The sequence below is a fragment of the Pristis pectinata genome, chromosome 7 (genome assembly GCF_009764475.1).
Source record: "Pristis pectinata isolate sPriPec2 chromosome 7, sPriPec2.1.pri, whole genome shotgun sequence".
Lineage (NCBI taxonomy): Eukaryota > Metazoa > Chordata > Chondrichthyes > Rhinopristiformes > Pristidae > Pristis > Pristis pectinata.
Window position 1 is genome coordinate 55400982 of NC_067411.1, and position 21812 is coordinate 55422793.

At 44.6% G+C, this 21812-nt stretch overlaps 1 protein-coding gene across 1 annotated transcript in view; it reads left to right on the top strand.

Moving 5' to 3' along the window:
- The first annotated feature begins 3788 nt into the window (after positions 1 to 3788).
- Positions 3789 to 21812, top strand: part of b4galt1l (DP-Gal:betaGlcNAc beta 1,4- galactosyltransferase, polypeptide 1, like) — a 54324-nt gene continuing 36300 nt past the window's right edge. The window contains exons 1-2 of the mRNA XM_052020174.1: positions 3789 to 4224; positions 14215 to 14450. Coding sequence (XP_051876134.1) covers positions 3897 to 4224; positions 14215 to 14450 — 564 coding nt within the window. The 5' untranslated portion in view covers positions 3789 to 3896. The remainder of the gene's footprint in view (positions 4225 to 14214; positions 14451 to 21812) is intronic.

Here is a 21812-nt window from a genome sequence, read left to right on the forward strand (position 1 = left end):
GGGGGTGGTGGTGGTGGTTTGGATTCATCAGCCTTTCCGAAAAGCAGTGATGCTGAGTACTTTGTCTCCAGGGTGTCAGTTCAAATTAACACCCTTCTTGATGAGCTCTGGTTTTTGAAACCCCCAAATCAGCACTTCCAGGATCAACCTCTCCCTCTGATTAAGCACGTCCATCTTGTTAACACTCCTTTCATCTAGCAGCTCTCCCTGATCATCATCACCCTTCTCTGTGATTACTACAACCTCCTCGCTTTGATCATCCTTGCCACAGATCACTTCTGCCCAGAATCAAGTTGCTGTCTGACCCCCAAATTGCTCCTTTCCATTACCTCCCCACCCTCCCTATATCCCTCCACCCCACCAAATGTCTCCTATCCCTCTATCCCCATTCACCCAATCCCATCCACCCCATGCTCTAAATCCCTCCTCCTATTCCTCCTTCCCCAACTTCCTGAATCCTTACCTATTCCCCTCATGTATCTCTCCATCCTTACCCCACCCCCAACTCCTCCTTTACCGCTTCACAGAATCCTTTCACTTACTACCTCCAAATGCATCCTTACCCTCACCCTCCCTGCTGTGTGCATCGAATCTCTCCCTTCTTGGTAATGGTATTGGTTTATTATTGTCACTTGTACCGAGATACAGTGAAAAACTTATCTTGTATACTGTTTGTACAGATCAATCACTACACAGTGCATTGAGGTAGTACAGGGTAAAAACAATAACAGAATATAGAGTAAAGTGTCACAGCTACAGGGAGGTGCATTGCAGGTAAACAATAAGGTGTAAGGTCATAACAAGGTAGATTATGAGGTCATCTCATTGTATAGCAAAACTGTCGTATCACAGTGGGATAGAAGCTGTCCTTAGGCCTGGTGGTATGTGTCCTCGGGCTCCTGTATCTTCTGCCTGATGGGAGAGGGGAGAAGAGAGAATGACCCAGGTGGGTGGGGTCTTTGATTATGCTGGCTGCTTCACCAAGGCAGCAAGAGGTATAGACGGAGTCCATGGAGGCGAGGCTGGTTTATGTGATGTGCTGGGCTGCGTTGACAACTCTCTGCAGTTTCTTGCGGTCCCGGACAGAGCAGTTGCCAAACCAAGCCATGATGCGTACAGCTAGGATGCTTTCTGTGGTGCATCGGTAAAAGTTGGTGAGTGTCAAAGAGGACATGCCAAATCTCTTTACCCTCCTGAGGAAGCAGAGGTGCTGGTGAGCTTTCTTGGCCATGGCATCTATGTGGTTGGACTAGGACAGGGTATTGGTGATGTTCACTCCAAGGAACTTGAAACTCTCAACCCTCTCGACCTCAGCACCATTGATGTAGACAGGTGCATGTACACTGCCCCCTTTCCTAAAGTCAATGACCAGCTCTTTTGTTTTGCTGATATCGGGGGAAAGCTTGTTGTCATGACACCATGTCACTAAGCTGTCTATCTCCTTCCTGTACTCTGACTCGTCGTTATTTGAGATACGGCCTACTACAGTGTGTCACCTGCAAACTTGTAGATGGAGTTAGAGCAGAATCTGGCCATGCAGTCATGAGTATAAAGGGAGTAGAGTAGAGGGCTGAGAACACAGCCTTGAGGGGCACCAGTGTTGAGAATAATTGTGCTGGAGGTGTTGCTGCCTATTGTCACTGATTGTGGTCTGTTGGTCAGAAAGTCAAAGATCCAGTTGCAGAGGAAGGTATTGAGTCCCAGGTCTCAGAGTTTGGTGATGAGTTTGCTTGGAATTAATAGTATTGAAGGCGGAGCTGCAGTCAATAAACAATAGTCTAACGTAGGTGTCTACTGTCCAGATGCTCCAGAGATGAGTGTAGAGCCAGGGAGACGGACCTGTTACAGTGGTAGGCGAATTGCAGTGGGTTGAGGTTGTCTAGGAGGCTGGAGTTAATCCATGCCATGACCAGCCTCTCGGAGCACTTCATGATGGTGGATGTCAGAGCCACCAGTCGATAGTCATTAAGGCATGTTACCATGTTTTTCTTAGGTACCGGGATGATAGTGGTCCTCTTAAAACAGGTGGGAACCTCAGATTGAAGCAGGGAGAGTTTAAATATATCTGCAAATACCCCCGCCAGCTGATCAGCACAATATCTGAGCACACGGCCAGGGTCACCATCTGGGCCAGATGCTTTCCTTGGGTTCACCTTAAGGAAGACTGATCTTACGTCCTCGATGTGACCACAGGTTCAGTTGCATTGGAGGCTGTCAGGGTGGTTGTTCAAAACGTGCATAGAATGCGTTAAACTCATCAGGAAGGGATGCGCTGTTGTTGACTTTGTTGCCCAACTTTGTTTTGTAGTATGTCAGCCCTGCAAATCCCTCCTTGCCCTCTCTACCACCCCTTGAATCCCTTTTCCTACACTCGTATGAATCCCTCCTTCCCATCCCCAATCCCAACTCCAAACCCCTCAATCTCACCTTCACCCATCCATTTCTGCGAATCCCTCCTTCCCCAAATTTGTCCTTCCTCTCCCTTACTCCCCTGGATCCATTCTTCCTCATCACTCACCCTTCTGTCACTTCCCCTGTTCTCTCCCACCACCCCAACCTCTCTTTCCTCATCCACAGAATTCCAACCCTTCTGCATCCAAATCTCTGTCCATCGCCAACCCAAATCCTTTGGCTCCTCATCCCTCCCTCCCCTCCCTCCGATAGCCATGCCTCCTTTCCAAATCTCTCCTGCTCATTTCCACTCACACCCTAACTGAAGCCCCCTATCTGAATCCCTCCTACCCCAACCTCTCCCCAACCCCAAATCCCTCCTTTCCTCCCCTCTCCAGACCACTTCCACCCTCACTGCACTAATCTCTCTTTCCACTCTCCCACCCTGATTCCCGAAACTTTTTCCTTCCCAAAGCCTTCTTTCTGCCTTCCCCCAATCCTTCTTTCCCTCTTCCTTGGAATCCCTCCCCCCCACCCACTGATCTTTGCAACCTCCCCTCTGAATCCTTCTTTCCGAATCCATCCATCTTTTCCCCTACCCAGAATCCCTCCCCACTGTTCCCTCAGAATCCTCAGATCTTTCCCTCCAAATCCCTCCTCTATGCTCCTGAATCCCATGTACGAATTTTCCCTCTCCCAACCAGATTTTCCGTATCTCACCTGTCCATTTTACCCGAATCCCTATCCCACTGGATATATCCACGGGGACCCCTTACACTTTCCACCTTTCCTTGGAATTCCTACCCTTTCCCAGCTGTAGTCACACCCCTTTCATCCTTGGAACCACTCTGGCTCCAAAATCCCTCAAATCCTCCCCACACACAAAACCCTCCCTCCAAGACCTTGGCCCCTCCCCCTAATCTCTAATCCTACCCCTACACCCACTGCAACTACTCTCCAGAATCTTTCAACTCCTTCCCCACACCCCAGAAACCCTCCCCACCTACACCCCCTAGAATATCTAACCCTGCCTCCCTCTCCCAGAATCCCAGTCCACTCTTCCTCCCTTCCATCCCCTCTTGGAATACCCCTCTCGTGGAATGCCTCTGCCCCAAATTCCGCCCCGGTGTGAATGTAGAAGGGATGATTAGTAAATTTGCCCATATGTAAATTGGTGGTGTTGTACTCAAGGAGGAAGGTTGCTTTAGGCTACAGCAGGATATAGATCAGATGAATCAATGGGCGGAGCAATGGCAGATGTAATTTTATCCCGACGTGCGAAACGATGCATTTATATAAGGAAAGAGAGGGTTGCATCAACGTGGTGGGCCGAAGAGTCTGTGTTGTTCTCTGTAACCCCTCCCCCTGCGGATGGGGCGTGTGATCGGATTTCCGCTCCTCGGTCAAGCGGCGAGTTCATTGCCCAGAGCTGTCAGTCGGCTGGAGGAGAGAGGCGGTGGGGGGGAGGGGGAAGGGAAGGGGGTGGGTTGATCGACCCACCGATCATGGTAAGGAGCGGGTCCGGAGTAGGGTCGGTGGCGCTTGGCTGGTCGATGCACAACCGCGCCTTCCAAGTGTCGTGCGTGGCGCTGCTGGCGCTGAGCGCCCTCCACTTGGTCGTTACCCTCGTCTACTACCTCGACATACATGTCTACACCGTGCAGATGGTGCGTCGCATCGGCGGCTTCCTGGCGCCCGAACCGCTCACCACCTTCGCCACCCACCACACCGCGGCCCCGAACTTCACGGCGGCGCCCAACTTCACGGCGGCCCCCGCCGGCACATCGCCGCCGCGTCCTCTCCAGCCTTGCCCGGAGACATCGCCACGCCTCGGTAAGTGGAAGGGCAAGAGGCCGACCTGGGGCACGGATGTATCGGATTGGCATTGGTCATTTTCTGGGATCATCCTATTCTGGTGTGACTCTGCATTTAGTGTTTAATCGTTAAGTTATAAATTTATTCCCCAGAAACTTCTTTTAAAAAAAAGTCAGGTGTAGGCTAGGTCCTGGCATGACGGGCCCATCGTACAAGGAAATATTGAGTATACTGGGCCTGTGTTGTTCGGAAGTATAAGACATCTCAGTATTGCATAATAACCCTGTCTCCAGCCTTGACAGAACTGTTGCAGGGAGACTGATCCCCCTGCAGAGGAGTCTGGAGCAAGGGGTTGCACACGAACGGGCTGCAGGAACTCAGCTGGCCAGACAGCATCTATTGGAAGGAAATAGGCAGTGGACGTTTCAGGTTGAGACCCTTCCATCAGGACTGGAAAGAAAGAGGGAGATAGCTGGTATAAAAAAAAAGGTGGAGGGAAGGGGTGGAGAAAGAGCGGGCAGGTGATGGGTGGATGGGGGAGGGGTGATAGGCAGATGAGGGCAGGAATGATGTCAGAGACTGGGAAGGTTATAAAAGGTGATCAAAGGGCTAAAGATTTTGGAATGTGATAGGAGAGGACAGTGGAATGTGGGATAAAGGGAGGGAGGTGGGGAGGGGAACCGGTGGGAGTTGTGTGTGGGTGATGGGCAGATGCTGAGGGAGGGGAAAGACTTAGGTTGATGGGGACCAGTGGGATCAGGAGGAGAGAGAAAAGAGAAGGAAAAATAGTGGAAAAGGGACAGATGGGGAACAGCTACCGGAAGTTTGAGAATTTGATGTTCCTATTGCCTGGCTGGAGACTGCCCGGGTGGAATATGAGGTGTTGTTCCTCCAATTTTCATTTAAACGTGACCTGGTAGTGGAGGAAGCCGTGGACAGATATGTCAGTGTGGGAATGTGAAGTGGAATTCAAATGCTGGCCACCGGAAGATCTTGGTACGGGGTGCAAGGGGTAGGCAATTTAGGACTGAGGATGGAGAGGGGGCTGAACCTTTGGAATTCATTGGAGTGGCATGCACATAGGGGAGAGTGTAAAACTGAGGGGGGGGGGTCGCAAGATGAGAGGGGAGATCCGAGTGGCAAGTCCTGCGTGGTAGTCTGGTGCAGGAAGTTAGGGCACAAGGGATCCCAGGGTTCAAAATGGTGAAAGGAGGCAGAGGGTAATTAGTTTATTATTGTCACATACACTGAGATATAGTGAAAAGCTTTTTATTTTGCATGCCATTCAGACAGATCATTCCAAAACATAAGTACATCAAGGTAGTACAATAGGAAAAGCAATCACATAATGCAGGATGTAGTGTTACAGTTACAGAGAGAGTGCAGTGTAAGCAGACAAATGAGGTGCAAGAGCCATAACAAGGTAGATTGAGAGATCAAGAGTTCCTCTTTATCATACAAGAGATCCATTCAAGAGTCTTATAACAGCAGGATAGAAGCCATTCTATAGCAAGGTAGTGTGTGTTTTACCATAAGACATAGGAGCAGAATTAGGCCATTCAGCCCTTCGAGTCTGCTTGCCATTTGATCATGCCTGATTTATTTTTCCCCCTCAACCCCATTCTCCTGCCTTCTTCCTGTAACCTTTGATGCCCTTACTAATCGGTAAGGATTGGTTCTGGGACCTCTACTTTTCGTGATTTTTATTAATGACTTGGATGAGGGGATAGAAGGGTGGGTTGGCAAGTTTGCAGACGACACAAAGGTTGGTGGTGTTGTGGATAATGTGGAGGACTGTCAAAGATTGCAGAGGGACATTGATAGGATACAGAGCTGGGCTGAGAAGTGGCAGATAGAGTTCAATCCGGAGAAGTGTAAGGTGGTACACTTTGGAAGGACAAACTCCAAGGTGGAGTACAAAGTTAATGGCAGGATTCTGGGTAGTGTGGAGGAGCAGAGGGATCTGGGGGTTCCACAGATCCCTGAAAGTTGCCTCACAGATGGATAGGGTAGTTAAGAAAGCTTATGGGATGTTAGCATTCATAAGTTGTGGGATTGAGTTTAAGAGTTTAAGAGTTAATGTTGCAGCTCTACAAAACTCTGGTTAGACCACACTTAGAATACTGTGTCCAGTTCTGGTCGCCTCATTATAGGAAGGATGTGGAAGCATTGGAAAGGGTGCAGAGTATGCATTATGAGGAGAGACTAAGGAAGCTAGGGCTTTACACTTTGGAGAGAAGGAGGATGAGAGGAGACATGATAAAGGTATACAAAATATTAAGAGGAATAGATAGACAGCCATTGCCTTTTTCCCAGGGCACCAATGCTCAATACAAGAGGGCATGGCTTTAAGGTAATGGGTGGGAAGTTCGAGGGAGATATCAGAGGAAGGTTTTTACCCGGAGAATGGTTGGGGCATGGAATGCGCTGCCTGGGGTGGTGGTGGAGGCAGGTACATTGGTCAAATTCAAGAGATTGCTAGATAAGCATATGGAGGAATTTAAAATCGAGGGATGTGTGGGGGGAAGGGGTTAGATAGTCTTAGGCGAGGTTTAAAGGTCGGCACAACATTGTGGGCCGAAGGGCCTGTATTGTGCTGTACTGTTCTATGATTCTATAATCAAATATACCCAATTACTTGGCCTCCACAGCCATCTGTGGCAATGAATTCTACAAATTCACCACCCTCTGGCTAAGGAAATTCCTCCTCATCTGTTTTAAAGGACGTCCTTCTATTCTGAGGCTGTGCCCTCTGGGCCTAGACTCTCCCACTACCAGAAAAGTCCTCTCCATGTCCACTCTATCCAGGTCTTTCAATATTCAGTAGGTTTCAATGAGAACCCCCCCCCCCCCCCCCCACCTCATCCTTCTAAACTCCAGCGAGTACAGGCCCAGAGCCATCAAACGCTCCTCCTACGATAACCCTTTCATTCCCTGGATCATTGTTGTAAACCCGCTCTGGACCCTCTCCAATGCCAGCACATCCTTGGATATAGGACCCAAAACTGCTCACAGTACTCCAAATGTGGTCTGACCAACGCCTTATAAAGCCTCAGCATTACATCCTTGCTTTTATATTCTAGTCCTCTCGAAATGAATGCTAACATCGCATTTGCTTTCCTTACTACCAACTCAACCTGCAAGTTAACCTTTAGGGAATCCTGCACTGGGACTCCCAACTACCTTTGCACCTCCGATTTCTGAATTCACTCCCCATTTAGAAAATAGTCTATGCTTTTATTCCTTCTACCAAAGTGCATGATGTACACTTCCCTACACTGTATTCCATCTGCCACTTCTTTGCCCATTCTCTCAACCTGTCCAAGTCCTTCTGCAGGCTCCCTGTTTCCTCAACACTACCTGACCCTCCACCATCTTTGTAGTATCTGCATACTTGGCCACAAAGCCCTCAATTCCATCATTCAGATCATTAACATATAACGTGAAAAGTAGCCAACCCAACACAAACCCCTGCAGAACATCACTAATCACCAGCAGTCAACCAGAAAAGGCCCCCTTTATTCCCACTCTTTGCCTTCTGCCAGTCAGTCAATCTTCTATCCATGTTAGTACCTTTCTTGTAATACCATGGGCCCCTATCTTGTTTAGCAGCCTCATGTGCGGCACCTTGTCAAAAGCCTTCTGAAAATCCAAGTAAGCAACATCCACTGACTCTCCTTTGTCTATCCTGCCTGTTACTACTTCAAAGAATTCCAACAGATTTGTCAGGCAAGATCTCCCCTTAAGGAAACCATACTGACTTTGGCCTATTTTTTCATGAGCTTCCAAGTACCCTGAAACCTCATCCTTAATGGACTCTAACATTTTACTAACCACTGAAGTCAGGCAAACTGGCCTATAATCTTCTGTCTTTTGTCTCCCTCCTTCCTGACATTTACGATTATCCAGTCCTCTGGAACCATTCCTGACTCCAGTGATTCTTGAAAGATCGCTACTAATGCCTCCATAATCTCTTCAGCTACCTCTTTCAGACTCTGGGGTGTAGGCCATCCGGTCCAGGTGACTTATCCACCTTCAGACCTTTCAGTTTCCCAAGCACCTTCTCCTTAGTAATAGTGACTACACTCACTTCTGCCCCCTGACTCTCTCGAATTTCTGGCATGTTGTTGGTGTCTTCCACAGTGAAGACTGACGCAAAATACTTATTCAGTTTGTCCGCCATCTCTTTGTTCCCCATTACTATCCAGCGTCTTTTTCCAGCGGTCCGACGTCCACTCTTGCTTCTCATTTACTCTTTATATATCTGAAAAAACTTTTGGTATCCTCTTTTATATTATTGGCTAGCTTACCTTCATATTTCATCTATTCTCCCCTTATTGCTTTTTTTAGTTGCCTTCTGTTGGTTTTTAAAAGCTTCCCAATCCTCAAGCTTCCCACTAATTTTTGCAATATTGTATGCCCTCTCTTTTACTTTTACATTGTCTTTGACTTCCCTTGTCAGCCACACTTGCCTCGTCCTCCCTTTAGAATGCTACTGCTTCTTTGGGATGAACTGATCCAGTGTCTTCCAGATTACTCCCAGAAACTCCTGCCATTGCTGCTGTACCATCATCCCTGCTAGGCTCCCCTTCCAATCAACTTTGGCCAGCTCCTCTCTCTTGCCTCTGTAGTTACCTTTACTCAACTGTAATACGGATACATCTGATTTTTAGCTTCTCCCCCTCAAACTGCAGGGTGAATTCTATCATGTTATGATCATTGCCTCCTAAGGGTTCCTCTACCTTAAGCTCCCTAATCAAATCTGGTTCACTGCACAACACCAAATCCAGAATTGCCTTTTCTCTAGTGGGCTCGACTACAGACTGCTCTAAAAATCCATCTCATAGGCATCCTACAAATTCCTTCTCTTGGGATCCAGTACCAAGCTGATTTTCCCAATCTACCTGCATATTGAAACCCCCCTCAAGACCACTGTAACATTGCCCTTTTTACATGCCTTTTCTGTCTCCTGTTGTAATTTGTACTCCACATCCTGGCTACAATTTGGAGGTCTGTATATAATTCCCATCAGGGTCTTTTTACCTTTGCAGTTTCTTAACTCTACCCATAAGGATTCTACATCTTCTGATCCTATGTCATTTCTTACTAATGACGTGATTTCATTTTTGCTAACAGAGCCACCCCACCCCCTCTGTCTGCCTTCCTGTCTTTTCGATAGGATGTGTATCCTTGGATGTTTAGCTCCCAGCTGTGATCTTCTTTCAACGATGACTCTGTGATGCCCAATGTCATATCTGTCAATTTCTAGCTGCGCTATGAGCTCATCTACGTTATCTCGTATACTGCGTACATTCAGATATAATACCTTCAGTCCTTTCTTCGCCATCCTTCTTCTTAAATTTGTGTCCATGTTGCCTGAAGTTAAATTCTTATCCCTTTCTGAACTTTCTGTCTTATTCTTTATTCTGAAGACTTCAGTGACCTCTCCTGCACTCTCCTTCCCTTTTACTTTATCCATACTTTTCCAGTCTGTTGTACCCACCCTCCTACTATTTAGTTTCAAGCTTTTGTATCTTCTGCCTGACAGAGGGAGAGAACAGCAAGAATGATTGGGAGTGGTTTAGGTCTCTAATCCTGTGGTGTACCAGAGGGATCAGTGCTGGGACTATTGTTTGTCGTATTTATAAGTGACTTGGATGAAAATGCAGTTGGACTGATTAGTAAGTTTGCTGATGACAAAAATTGGTGGAGTTATGGATAGCAAAGAAGGTTATGCAAGGAGAGAGAGGGGGACATAGATCAGTTGAAAAGTTAGGTGGAGTGGTGGTGAGTGGAACTTAATCCAGACAAGTGTGAGGTAAAGTATTTGGGACTTCATATACCATCAGAATTAGGTTTATTATCACTGACATATGACGTGAAATTTGTTGTTTTGTGGCAGCAGTGCATTGCAAAGACAAAAATCTCTATTAATTACAAAAATAAGTAATTAATGCAAAACTAAAGGAACAATGAAGAAGTTTTCATGGGTCCATGGATCATTCAGAAATCTGATGGCGGAGGGGAAGAATCTTATCTTGAATCATTGAGTGTGGCCCTTCAGGCTCCTGCACCACCTCCCCGATGGTAGTAACGAGAAGAGGGCATGTCCTGGATAGTGAGGGTCCGAAGTGATGGATGCCACATTCTTGAGGGACCACCTCTTGAAGATGTCCTTGATGGTGGCGAGGGTTGTGCCCGTGATGGAGCTGGCTGTGTCAATACCCTCTGCAGCCTCTTGCGATCCTGTGCATTAGAGCCTCCATACCAGGTGGTGATGCAACCAGTCAGAATGCTCTCCACTGTACATCTATAGAAATTTGCAAGAGTCTTTGGTGACATACGAAATCTCCTCAAACTCCTAATGAAGTAGAGTCGCTGGTGTGCCTTCTTTGTGTTTGCATCAATGTGTTGGGCCCAGGATAAATCCTCTGAGATGTTGACGCCCAGGAACTTGAAGCTCCTCACTCTTTCCACTGCTGACCCCTCAATGATGACTGGTGTGTATTCTCCTGACTTCCCTCTCCATAATCAGTTCCTTGCTCTTGCTGATGTTGAGTGCGAGGTTATTGGTGCAACACCACTCAACCAGCTGATTTATGTCAATCCTGTAAGCCGCCTCATCACCATCTGAAATTCTACCAACGTGTATAATGAAATATAATATAACAGAACGTGTATAATAAATGGAGGGGTCCTCAGGAGTGTTGATGTGCAAAGAGACCTTGGGGTACAAGTTCATAGTTCCCTGAAAATATCGATCCAGGTGGATAGGGTTGTGAAGAACGTATTCAGCATGTTTGCCGTCACAGGCTGTGGCATTCGGTACAAGAGCTTGGACACCATGTTGCAGCTGTACAAAACATTGTCAGGCTGTACTTGGAGTGTTATGTAGAGGTTGGGTCTCTACACTGCAAAAAGGATATGGTTGCATTAAAAAGAATGCAAAAAAGAATGTTGCCTGGAATGGAGATCTTTACTAACAAGGATAGATTGGATAGGCTGGGTTTATTCTTACTGGAATGTAGGAGGTTGAGGGGTGACCTTGGAGGTTTATAAAATTATGAAGGGCATACATTAGGTAGATAGGCAAAATATTCCCAAGGGTGAGGAGGGGGAAGTATAAAACTAGGGAGCTAGTTTTAAGATGCCAGGGAGAAATCTAAAGATCTGAGAGGCAAGTTTTTCCACAGAGGGTGGTGGTTATATGGAAAGAGCTGCCAAAGGAGGAGGCAGAGGCAGATACTATAATGGTGTTTAAAAGGCATTTGGACTGGTAATTGGATAGGAAAGCAGTGGGAGTATGCAGGCCTGATGCCAGGAAAATGGGATTAGTGTAGGTAGGTGGCATGGATGAATTGGGCTGAAGGGCCCATTTATGTGGTGTACAACTCAAGGACTCGTTCTATGGCCCTAAATGCTTTCGATCTAATTGCACCTTGAACCAAGAAATTCCATTTTAGCTACAACATTGATGGCTGCCTGGGAAAGTGAAAAATTGCCTAGGTATGCATGGTTCATGGAGTCACAGAGCAATACAACATGGATACAGGTCCTTCGGCCCAACCAGTCCATGCCGACCATGGTGCCCTCTCAGCTAGTCCCAATTTCCTGTGTTCGGCCCACGTCCCTCTAAGCCCTGCCCCTCCATGTACCTATCCAAGTGCTTCTTAAATGATACTATTGCACCTGCCTCAACCACTTCCTCTGGCAGCACATTCCATATACTCGCCATCCTCTGCATGAAAAAGTTGCCCCTCAGGTCCCTTTTAAATCTTTCCCCTCTGACCCTAAACCTGTGCCCCCTAGTTTTGGACTCCCCTACCCTGGGAAAAAGATGATTACCATCCACCTTATCTATGCCTCTCATAATTTTAAACACTTCTGTAAGGTTGCCCTTCATTCTCCTATGTTCCAAGTAATAAAGACCTAACCTGGCCAGCCTCTCCCTCTAGTCCTATCAACATCCTAGCAGATTTTCACTGTATTCTTTCCAGCTTAACCATGTCTTTCCTGTAACAGGATGACCAAAGAAATTTAAGAATATACAAATGAGCTCTGCTATTGTTTTAATTGACTCTGGTGCTGAGTTTGCAGGAAGTGCCAACTTTTGATGCTGAAAATTTGTGCATCAGAGGAAGAAGAAAATCCAGGCTTATCTGATTTGTTTTCACTGGCAAAATCATCGATCAGCACTCATTGTTCACTTTCCTATTTAATTTATAGCCACTTGGATGGGAGCTGGGAGATTGCCAGTTCCAACAATCCAACTCTTGATTACTCATCCCTGAGGAAACTACCATTCCAACTACAAACATGAGAAACTACCATTTAGAATTTTTCTACCAATGAGTTAGTTATGGCTGGATTGTACCTTGACTCCCATTTACTCCAGGTTTTCCCATTTGTACTGCCTCATAAAATTCCAAAGTCCTCTGTATTGAATATTTCAATTAGCCCAGTACCCACAACCTTTTGTGTTGGTGGATTGCTGATTTCTGCTGTCCTTTGAATGAGAAGGTAATTCCTGATTTCACACATTAATGGTCTCTCTCTACATTTTGAGTATCCATAGGCTTTTTCAACATTGTTTGCACTTGTAATAGCTGTTAGTGATCTGTGCACACTGTTAGCTAAATTCCTTTTTTCCTCCACAGCTCCTAGTTGTTCACCATTAAAGAAATATTCTGGATTACCTTCCTTGTATTAAAAACAGATGGGCTTGCATTTCCCCATATTTCTGTCATAGTTTTCACCACTTGCACAGTCTGTCTTTTCCCCTCAGAAATTCCAGTTCCCAATCACAAAAGAGATGGGACTGAGTTACCTTCCTGCACAGTAGATTTCTGTGTTATTCTAAGTATTGCCATGGATTGGTTGTTTTTTGGAATTTGCACTCAGGAACCTGGAGTTATCCTCTTAGTCAAAAAATTATGCCAGAGGTTAAACAGTATTTGAACTTGAAGGATAGTATTTAAAAAAAAATGACAACAGGAGTTCCAGATTTGACTCAAAGTTTGTGCTAGGTTGTGCTAGGCTATGCCATAGCAGAGGTTTCTAATAATATAAAGGGAAATTCTGTTTTGGGGACATGAGGGAGACTGCAGATGCTGAAATCTGGAGCAACACACAAAAATTGCTGCAGGAACTCAGCAGGTCGGGCAGCATCCATGGAGGGAAATGAACAGTCGACGTTTCGGGACGAGACGCTTCACCGGGACTGGAAAGGAAGAGGGCAGAAGCCAGAATAAAAGGGTGGGGAGAGGGGGAGGAGCACAAGCTGGCAGGTGATAGGTGAGTAGGTGAGGGGGGAGGATAGGGAGGGGGGAAGTGGGAATGATGTGAGAAGCTGGAAGGTGTTACGTGGAAAAAGCAAAGGGCTGAAGAAGTTGGAATCTGATAGGACAGTCGACCATGGAATGAAAGGAAGGAGGTGGGGAATCAAAGAGAGGAAGGTGTGGGTGACGGGCAGGTCGTGAGGGCAGGGGAGAGGAAAGAAAAAGGGTAAAGGGGCCAGAGGGATGAAGAAAAACAAAGGGTGGGGGGGGGTTTTGTGACCAGAGGGAAGTGGTTACCAGAAGTTAGAGAAATTGATGTTGATGCCATCAGGTTGGAGACTCCCAAAATGGAATATGAGGTGTTGTTCCTCTAATCTGCACCTAGCCTCAATTTGGCAGTAGAGGAGGCCATGGACAGACATGTCTGTGCAGAAATGGGAAGTGGAATTAAAATTCTGTTTGGGTTCCTACTCATTCAGTGATCCTTGATTAAAGTGCATTTGTGTCAGACAGGTGTTAGGCAGAGTGGTCATCCTCTAAAGACCTACTAGAGTCTAATACCCTAGCAAGGAATTATATCTCAACAAGGAGCCAGTGTGACAGCAGAAAGTGGTATGATATCTACACCTCTAGGTAAAAGAATGTCAGTTATTTTCAGTCAGGTTGTGTATGACTTTGTATGTGACTTTCTTAACTGACTATGGATTTCTTTCTCTCTCTCTCTTTGTAGTGGGACCATTAAGAATAGAATTTTCTCAGTCCATTAATCTGGAGGAAGTGAGACAGAGTAATTTGTTAGTGCAGGGAGGAGGCCGATTTACTCCCTCGGAATGTACAGCTGTTCAGAAAGTTGCTATTATCATTCCTTTTCGTAACCGCGAAGAGCACCTGAAATACTGGTTATATTATTTGCATCCAATTCTGCAACGGCAGCAGCTTGATTATGGAGTGTATGTCATTAATCAGGTAAGACACTGCTTCTGTATTGTATTCAGGATCCTCTATAAATTCAAATTTGCCCTCTCTTTCCTGATTGATATTGGAATGCCTGTGTGGTTTCTTTTAGCTGCCTGAGGGAGATGTGCCCAGAGAATTTTCTGGGAGCCCGTCTAAATTCAGCACACACAAAGCTTACTGGTTTCAGTGTCAGTGGTGTACTGCTGTGCACTGTATTCCATGGACGAGGACAATAATTATTGCCATCAGTTTATTGCTTGGAATTGTAGTTAAACATAAGCATGGTAATTACTGGCACAAAATGGATGGCAAAATATTTGTTTTGGTAATACTGTCATCTACTGATTTAAAAAAAAGTACAAAAGTGTTACTTTGTACACTAGCTTAGTGTATTAGTGACAGTGTCAATATGATGTTAGACTGTAGTTAAAAACTAAACTAGTTCACCAATGCCCTTATTGTTGACTGTATTCTGATATAACCAGCAAGCCGCTCAGTGTCAAACCATCACAAAAATAAAACACATTATTTGGCTGTGATCTTGTTCCAGTAACTGTTTTCTTAGTGTTGATTGTTGCAGGACTAAATGGTTCTAAGTTATTTACGGGATTCCAAGTATTTTCTTAACAGATTTTCAACTAATGATTGAATGTAAAAAAAAAAGTTGTCCATTTAGATACTCCTGCACAGTTATCAATAAGGGACTCTTATCAATAAGGGACTCTAGAGTAATTAAGAAAGCGTATGGGATGTTAGTATTCATAAGTCGTGGGATCGAGTTTAGGAGCCGCGAGGTAATGATGCAGCTCTACAAAACTCTGGTTAGACCACACTTGGAGTACTATGGCCAGTTCTGGTCGCCTCATTATAAGAAGGATGTGGAAGTGTTGGAAAGGGTGCAGAGGAGATTTACCAGGATGCTGCCTGGATTGGAGAGTATGGATTATGGGGAGAGATTAAAGGAGCTAGGGCTTTACTCTTTGGAGAGGAGGAGGATGAGAGGAGACCTGATAGAGGTGTACAAAATATTAAGAGGAATAGATAGAGTAGACAGCCAGCACCACTTTCCCAGGGCACCAATGCTCAATACAAGAGGGCATAGCTTTAAAGTAATGGGTGGGAAGTTCAAGGGAGATATCAGAGGGAGGTTTTTTACCCAGAGAATGGTTGGGGCATGGAATGTGCTGCCTGGGGTAGTGGTGGAGGCAGATACATTGGTCAAACCTGCAATCTATAATCAGGTTGCAGATCTACTTATCAGTAATCTCTAGATCTGTAACCCATTTGGGTTATATTATTTATAGAAATATGCAGAAATCTTTTCAATTTTGTTTTATCTCTTGTGATCATGAAAGTATTCAATCTGATTTGCTTGGTGATGGAATTATAACAGATGCAAGTTATTGTAGTCTGGAGAAACTACATGTTTCAATGTGCAAAAGTTGCTACTTCAAACTCGTAATGGATCCTTCGAATGGTGTATCTAATTATCCTGTCATGTTAACATTAGGTAATTCTGAAAACTATAAGATCTTTCAAATGATGTTATGTATATGTATCAGTTCCTGTTAGCGAATGCAAAATGAAACTACTGTTCATTTCAAGGTGTTGTAAGTGCTAATTGTTGAGTATTTTAAAATCCATATTTAACTCTCTTGTAAAATTTGTCTCTGTGGACAAAGTCATCCTAAGATAACCTACCCAGCACATAGGATAAGTAGGGCAAACTTTGTCTGTATGCAATCTAAGTGTTTTGGCATTTTGCGTTGTGCAGGGTCTCAGTTACTATTATTGTGTTTTTGTGGCCAACTCATTTTATTGATTGTCATGTTCTGACAAAGACAAGTGGCTTTTTTCTTTGCATAACAACATTTAAAAGAAAATGTTTTGCAAGTTTTGATGCCCTTTTCTTCTATGATTTCACCAGCAGCATTGCAGGTGGACTTGGTTTGGCTTTGTTCCTAAGTCAATATTAGTCTTGGTTTGCAATTCTGTCCTGGATTCCTTCCCAGCATAGAACCACCTGATCTCATATTAGTTCCTGCATTTTCTAATACCATTTTTGTTTGTGAAAATCAATCGAGTGTTGAGTAGTGTCCCTGTAGCGTTGAAGTCAAAACCTTAATTTATATAAAGTAAGATATTCTGCAAATACATTAAATGGAAGTAGCAGAAGCATTGCAGGTGGCAGTGTGATAATTTTAGGACCTTGGAGGCTTCAAATGTGCACTCAAGCATGGCATCAGTGCATATTTGACAATGTCTCTATGCTTTCAGTTCTTGTTATGCATAGAGGAAATGAATTTGCTCGAAGGTCAGTTATTATCCTGAAAAGGCCTACAGTTCCAAGTAGAAAATAGTTAAGATGAGTTTCATGAAGAATCAAGGAAAGCTATTGATACTGGAAAGAGAGGAAGTGTATGGGATGATATGGTGGCACTGCTGCCTTGCATCTCCATTTCAGTTTCCCTGTTGCTTTACAACTTATTCTCTCTTGCATGCAAACCAATGGCCCTTTTTGATTATTTTTACACTATGGGGCAATTAACAGACACCAATTAACCTACTAAGACACCTTCAGGATGTGGAAAGAAATGTGTACCTGGAGGAAACCTAAGTTTGATCATGACTTTGGATATTGTCGATGTGGAGCTTGCAAGTTCTTCCCATAACTGCATTGGTTTCCTCCAGCTGTTTGGGTTTCCTTCCACATCCCCAGTGGAATAATGCCTGCAAGGTGAAAAGCTGCCTATTTAGTGGGTGTGTGTAGAACTTTGGTATAGTATAGTTGTTTAATTTTGTTCTTATTGAACAGGGAGATAGGCATGAAATTGAGATTTTCCTTGCTGATTTTCCAAGATGCAGTAGGGCATATGCTTGTATGTCTTTCAGGGAAACAGTATTCATCTCATTTGCAGTTAGGGTTTCTGGGAAATTGAAAGGAAAACAAGAATTTAGTGTGAAAGGAAAATCTGTGAATCTTGGAGAAAATGTTGCCAATGGATATGGGAGATTGTACATTAGCAAATAAAGGAGTATTCTTCTCAATGAGGACAGAAATAAGTTGGGCCTGAAAGCGCAAAGCCAATACTAAAATAGCAGTTTTCTATGGCCTCATCTGTTTATTTGATTGCTGTTCATGCATGGTTTTCTTGCTGCATGACATGCAAGAGCATGTGATCTTTAAAACTATGATTTGCATAGATTTCCTCTTCAAATTTATTAACCACCATTAATTTAATGAATACCACAGTCCCATGGAAATCATCAATGCTAACTGGCATCAGATTGCAGTTTTTAAAGGACGCTGACCACTGAATCACACTACTGCTAGAAGTCATTGAACAGGAGAGCATTTTTGCTATGTGAAGCTGACACAGGAGCAGGCATTAATATTCACAGATGTTTCTGTAGTATTAACCCCTTGTACAGGGTGGTCTAATGGACCAGGGGTTCCAGATTGCAATCCAAGATAGGATAAAACAGCATTACTTCTAATGGCAAGAAAGATTGGTGTCAGGAGGGTGGTACTGCAAGTCTGGTGCCAGTGGAGAAAAATTTAACTAACTTCCTCATTTGGTTAAGATTGAGATTTTAACCAGCCCCATGTGTCAACACAAGCATTATACACTGACACATTTGTCATTGATCCAACATTTCTACCCACCTCAATATCTTGGTGGCACTTTGACAGTCATTTTGTTCATACACCTTGAAATATGCTCTCTGTTAATCTTCCCTCTCTTGATGAAGAAGGTGGTTGTTTCTAGCAGGACAACAATAATGAGGGGACCACTTCTAATATCAGTGGCTCATTCATTTTGAGAGGATCTGATCTGCTTCTTCCCTTTCCATAATCATACCCCTTTGCCTTGTATCCAGGAAATTTGCGTGACTCTTTCATCCTTCCTCTTCACACTACCCCTTTCTGCCCTCCCACCTGGAGTTTCCTGGGATGAGCCTTCAAACCCTGATGAAGACACAGTGCCATTGCATTTGTCAATCTAATGCACTGCCTTGGTTCCTGATACCTCAAGGAAAGAAGTATATATGATCTAAATGTATTCAGTCACTTGGCATTGTGGACTGCCACCAGATCAAAGGGAATCTCAAAGGATGAAAGGACTGCCAGAAATTGAACAGGACTAGACCTATGGGGGTGTTTGAAAATTGAGGCATTGCTTAACTGGCAGTCAGGCAAGGAGTGATGGCTGAATGGGATTGTGTAAGTTAGGCTGTCGGGCATTAGAGTTTTGAATGACAACAAGTTAACGTAAGCAATAGTCATGGAGTAATACAGCATGGAAGCAGGCCCTTTGGTCCAATCCGTCCATAGCGACCATGTGAGGGAGGTTATCCAGGATTATGTTCAGCAGCAGATGCACTGAGGAGGAGATGCAAGAAAGACTGCAGATGCTGGAATCTCGAGACACAGAAAATGAAGGAGGAAATCAGCAGGTCAGGCAGCATCTATGGACTTCTGTCCAATTTGTGTTTAAACTCATACTTTTAATTTGTGTCCAAACGCAAACTGGAGGAACAATGCCTCATTTTCTGTCTTGGGACCTTACTGTCTAATGGGATGAACATCGAATTCTCCCACTTTAAGTAAACCAAACTTTTTTTCTCCCCCGAACCCCCCTCCCCACCTTGCCTCTTTTCTTCCCTTTCCTAGCCCCTCTCTCTTTTTCTCCTTGTCCTCTCCTCCCCTCCCCCCATGCCGGCTGCCTCCATACCTTTGACCCATCCCTCGCTGGATCTGCATTCCCCTCCTTCCCTACGTCTGCCTATCACCACGTTGTGGCCACCCGCCTCCCCTCTTTTGTCCACCTATCACTGCTGTTTTCCCCCTATATATTGGGCTTCCCCTTTTCCTATCTTCAGCCCTGAAGAAGGGTTCTGACTCGATGTTGACCGCCTGCTTTTCTCCATGGATGCTGCCTGGCTTGCTGAGTTGTTGTTTTTTCATGGAACATATGATACTTGACTAGAAAAGATACACCTCTATTAAAGCTGGCTCACAGAAACTAAATGCCTTTGGATCAGTCACTCATTTTTTTCAAATACCTGCCCAATTTCACTAAATATTTTAAGGACGTGATTGCACTGGAGAGAGTGCAGAGGAGATGCACTAGGATGTTGTATCAGATGGAATGTCTCGTTATGAGGAGAGACGGAATAGGCTGGGCTCCTTGTCTTGGAGCAGAGGATGCTGAGGGAGACCTGCTAATGTATACAAGTTGATAGATGGGGTAGATAATAAGGTTTTCCCTAGGGCAGATATGCTAAGACTGGAGAGGAGCAGGTGAGGAGCAAGAGGTTTAGAAAGATCTGAAGGAGAATTTTTTTTCACCCAGAGGGTGATTGGAATCGGGAGCACAATGCCTGAGAATGTGGGGGAGGTAGCTATCCACAACGTTTAAGAAACATCTGGATGAGCACTTGAATCGCCAAGGCATAATAGGCAATGGACCAAATACTGGTAAATGGGATTAGAATAGTTGGGTACTTAATGATTGGCATAGATTTGGTATTGGTTTATTATTGTCACTTGGATGTCTTGCATACCACTCGTAGAGGTCAATTCATTACACAGTGCAGTTACATTGAGTTAGTACAGAGTGCATTGAGGTAGTACCGGTAAAAACAATAACAGTACAGAGTAAAATGTCACAGCTACAGAGAAGGTGCAGTGCAATAAGGTGCAAGGTCACAACAAGGTAGATAGTGAGGTCAGAATCCATCTCATCGTAAAAGGGAACCATTCAATAGTGGGATAGAAGCTGTCCTTAAGCCTGGTGGCATGTGCCCTCAGGCTCCTACCTGATGGAGGAGAAGAGAGAATTTCCTGGGTGGGTGGGGTCTTTGATTATGCTGGCTGCTTCACCAAGGCAGTGAGAGGTAAAGACAGAGTCGAAGGAGGGGAGGCTGGTTTCTGTGACTTGCTGGGCTGTGTCCACAACTCTCTGCAGTTTCTTGCGGTCGTGGGCAGAGCAGTTGCCGTACCAAGTCGTGATGCATCCAGATAGGTAGTTCGACAGGGCGTGTTTCTATGCTGTATGACTTTGTCAATGACACTGTTATTTCCTGGTCTGTCATTTCTGGGCACATTCATTAAATTTGACTGTCTTCATCTTATTTTTGGACTTGGATCTGTATGTTCTAGTTCTGATGTTTGTTGGAGTCCCAACCATATTGCCAGTGTTCATTTTATATATTCTTTTAGGAATATTCATTTATTTAAATAATATCTTGCATCAATTTTGTTTCCTCCACTGTGTACATTCCTGGACTCTGACCTTTTCTTCATAGCTCTGACTTAAGCTTGATAAGTACTTAAGCTTGCACTTCCCCTGTGTTTATTTCATTAGTCTTTCCTTGTTGGATTTGGATTTGATCATGGGGAGAGAATGTAACACATTTTTCTTGAATTACTGCATTTCTTCTTTTGCTCAGAGTTGAGTTGGATTTGGTAAAGAATGGTGCAGATGTATTTCAAATAGAGGGTGGTTCTTTGCCTTCATTCCTTTCAGTTTGTGTAGTGTTCTAATTTGTTTCACTTGAAGTGAGGATGCTATTATGTTGTCACTTGGATTCCAAAGAAGGCAGTGTGAAATAGGTATGTGATATGGAAATGAGGAAAGCTGAACTTCAATCAAGACAAATTTGATCTTGAGCTGTCCAGTTATGTTCCAGAGTGCACTTCTCATCTGCTTCCTATCATGGCAGGGCTATCGGGGGGTGGGGGGGGAAGGTCTGAGCTCCCTTCCTTTATGCATGGCCATTACCTTTACCCAAAATATGAACGCTTTGCTTTGGGCTTATAGGTCGGGTGGCCACCAAGATCAGGAGAAATCTCTTTAGGCTGAGGGTGGTGATCCTGTGGAAGTCCTACCACAGGGTGCAGTGGACACAGTCATTAAGAAATTTATCCATCTTCTTGAATATATTTAACGTGTAAGGGATGAAAGGATATGGGGAGGACACTGAATAGTATACCGAGGTGGATGATTATCCACCATCATTTTGAATGGTGGATCAGACACAAAGGGCTAAATGCCCTACTCCTGCTCCTGTTTTCTATGTTTCTTTGTAGTGATTTGCTGATTTTTTTTAATATAATCACCATCTTTGAGTATTGTGTTCTTGGAGAGCAAGTGCTTGGATCTCGTGGTCGAAGTCTTCTAAGGTGCTGACATTAAGCCAAATTTTTCAATCACTGAGTTAGTCAAGCTCACCAATTGCTTGTCCTCAGTGCATGCTGTACTTCCACTGTGGCTCTGGGCTCAATTTTCCAACAAGACGCTGGCTCCAAGCTGATCAGTGATCTGAAAACGCACCTTCAGCCAAGCATTTTTGCTTCCTAGCTAA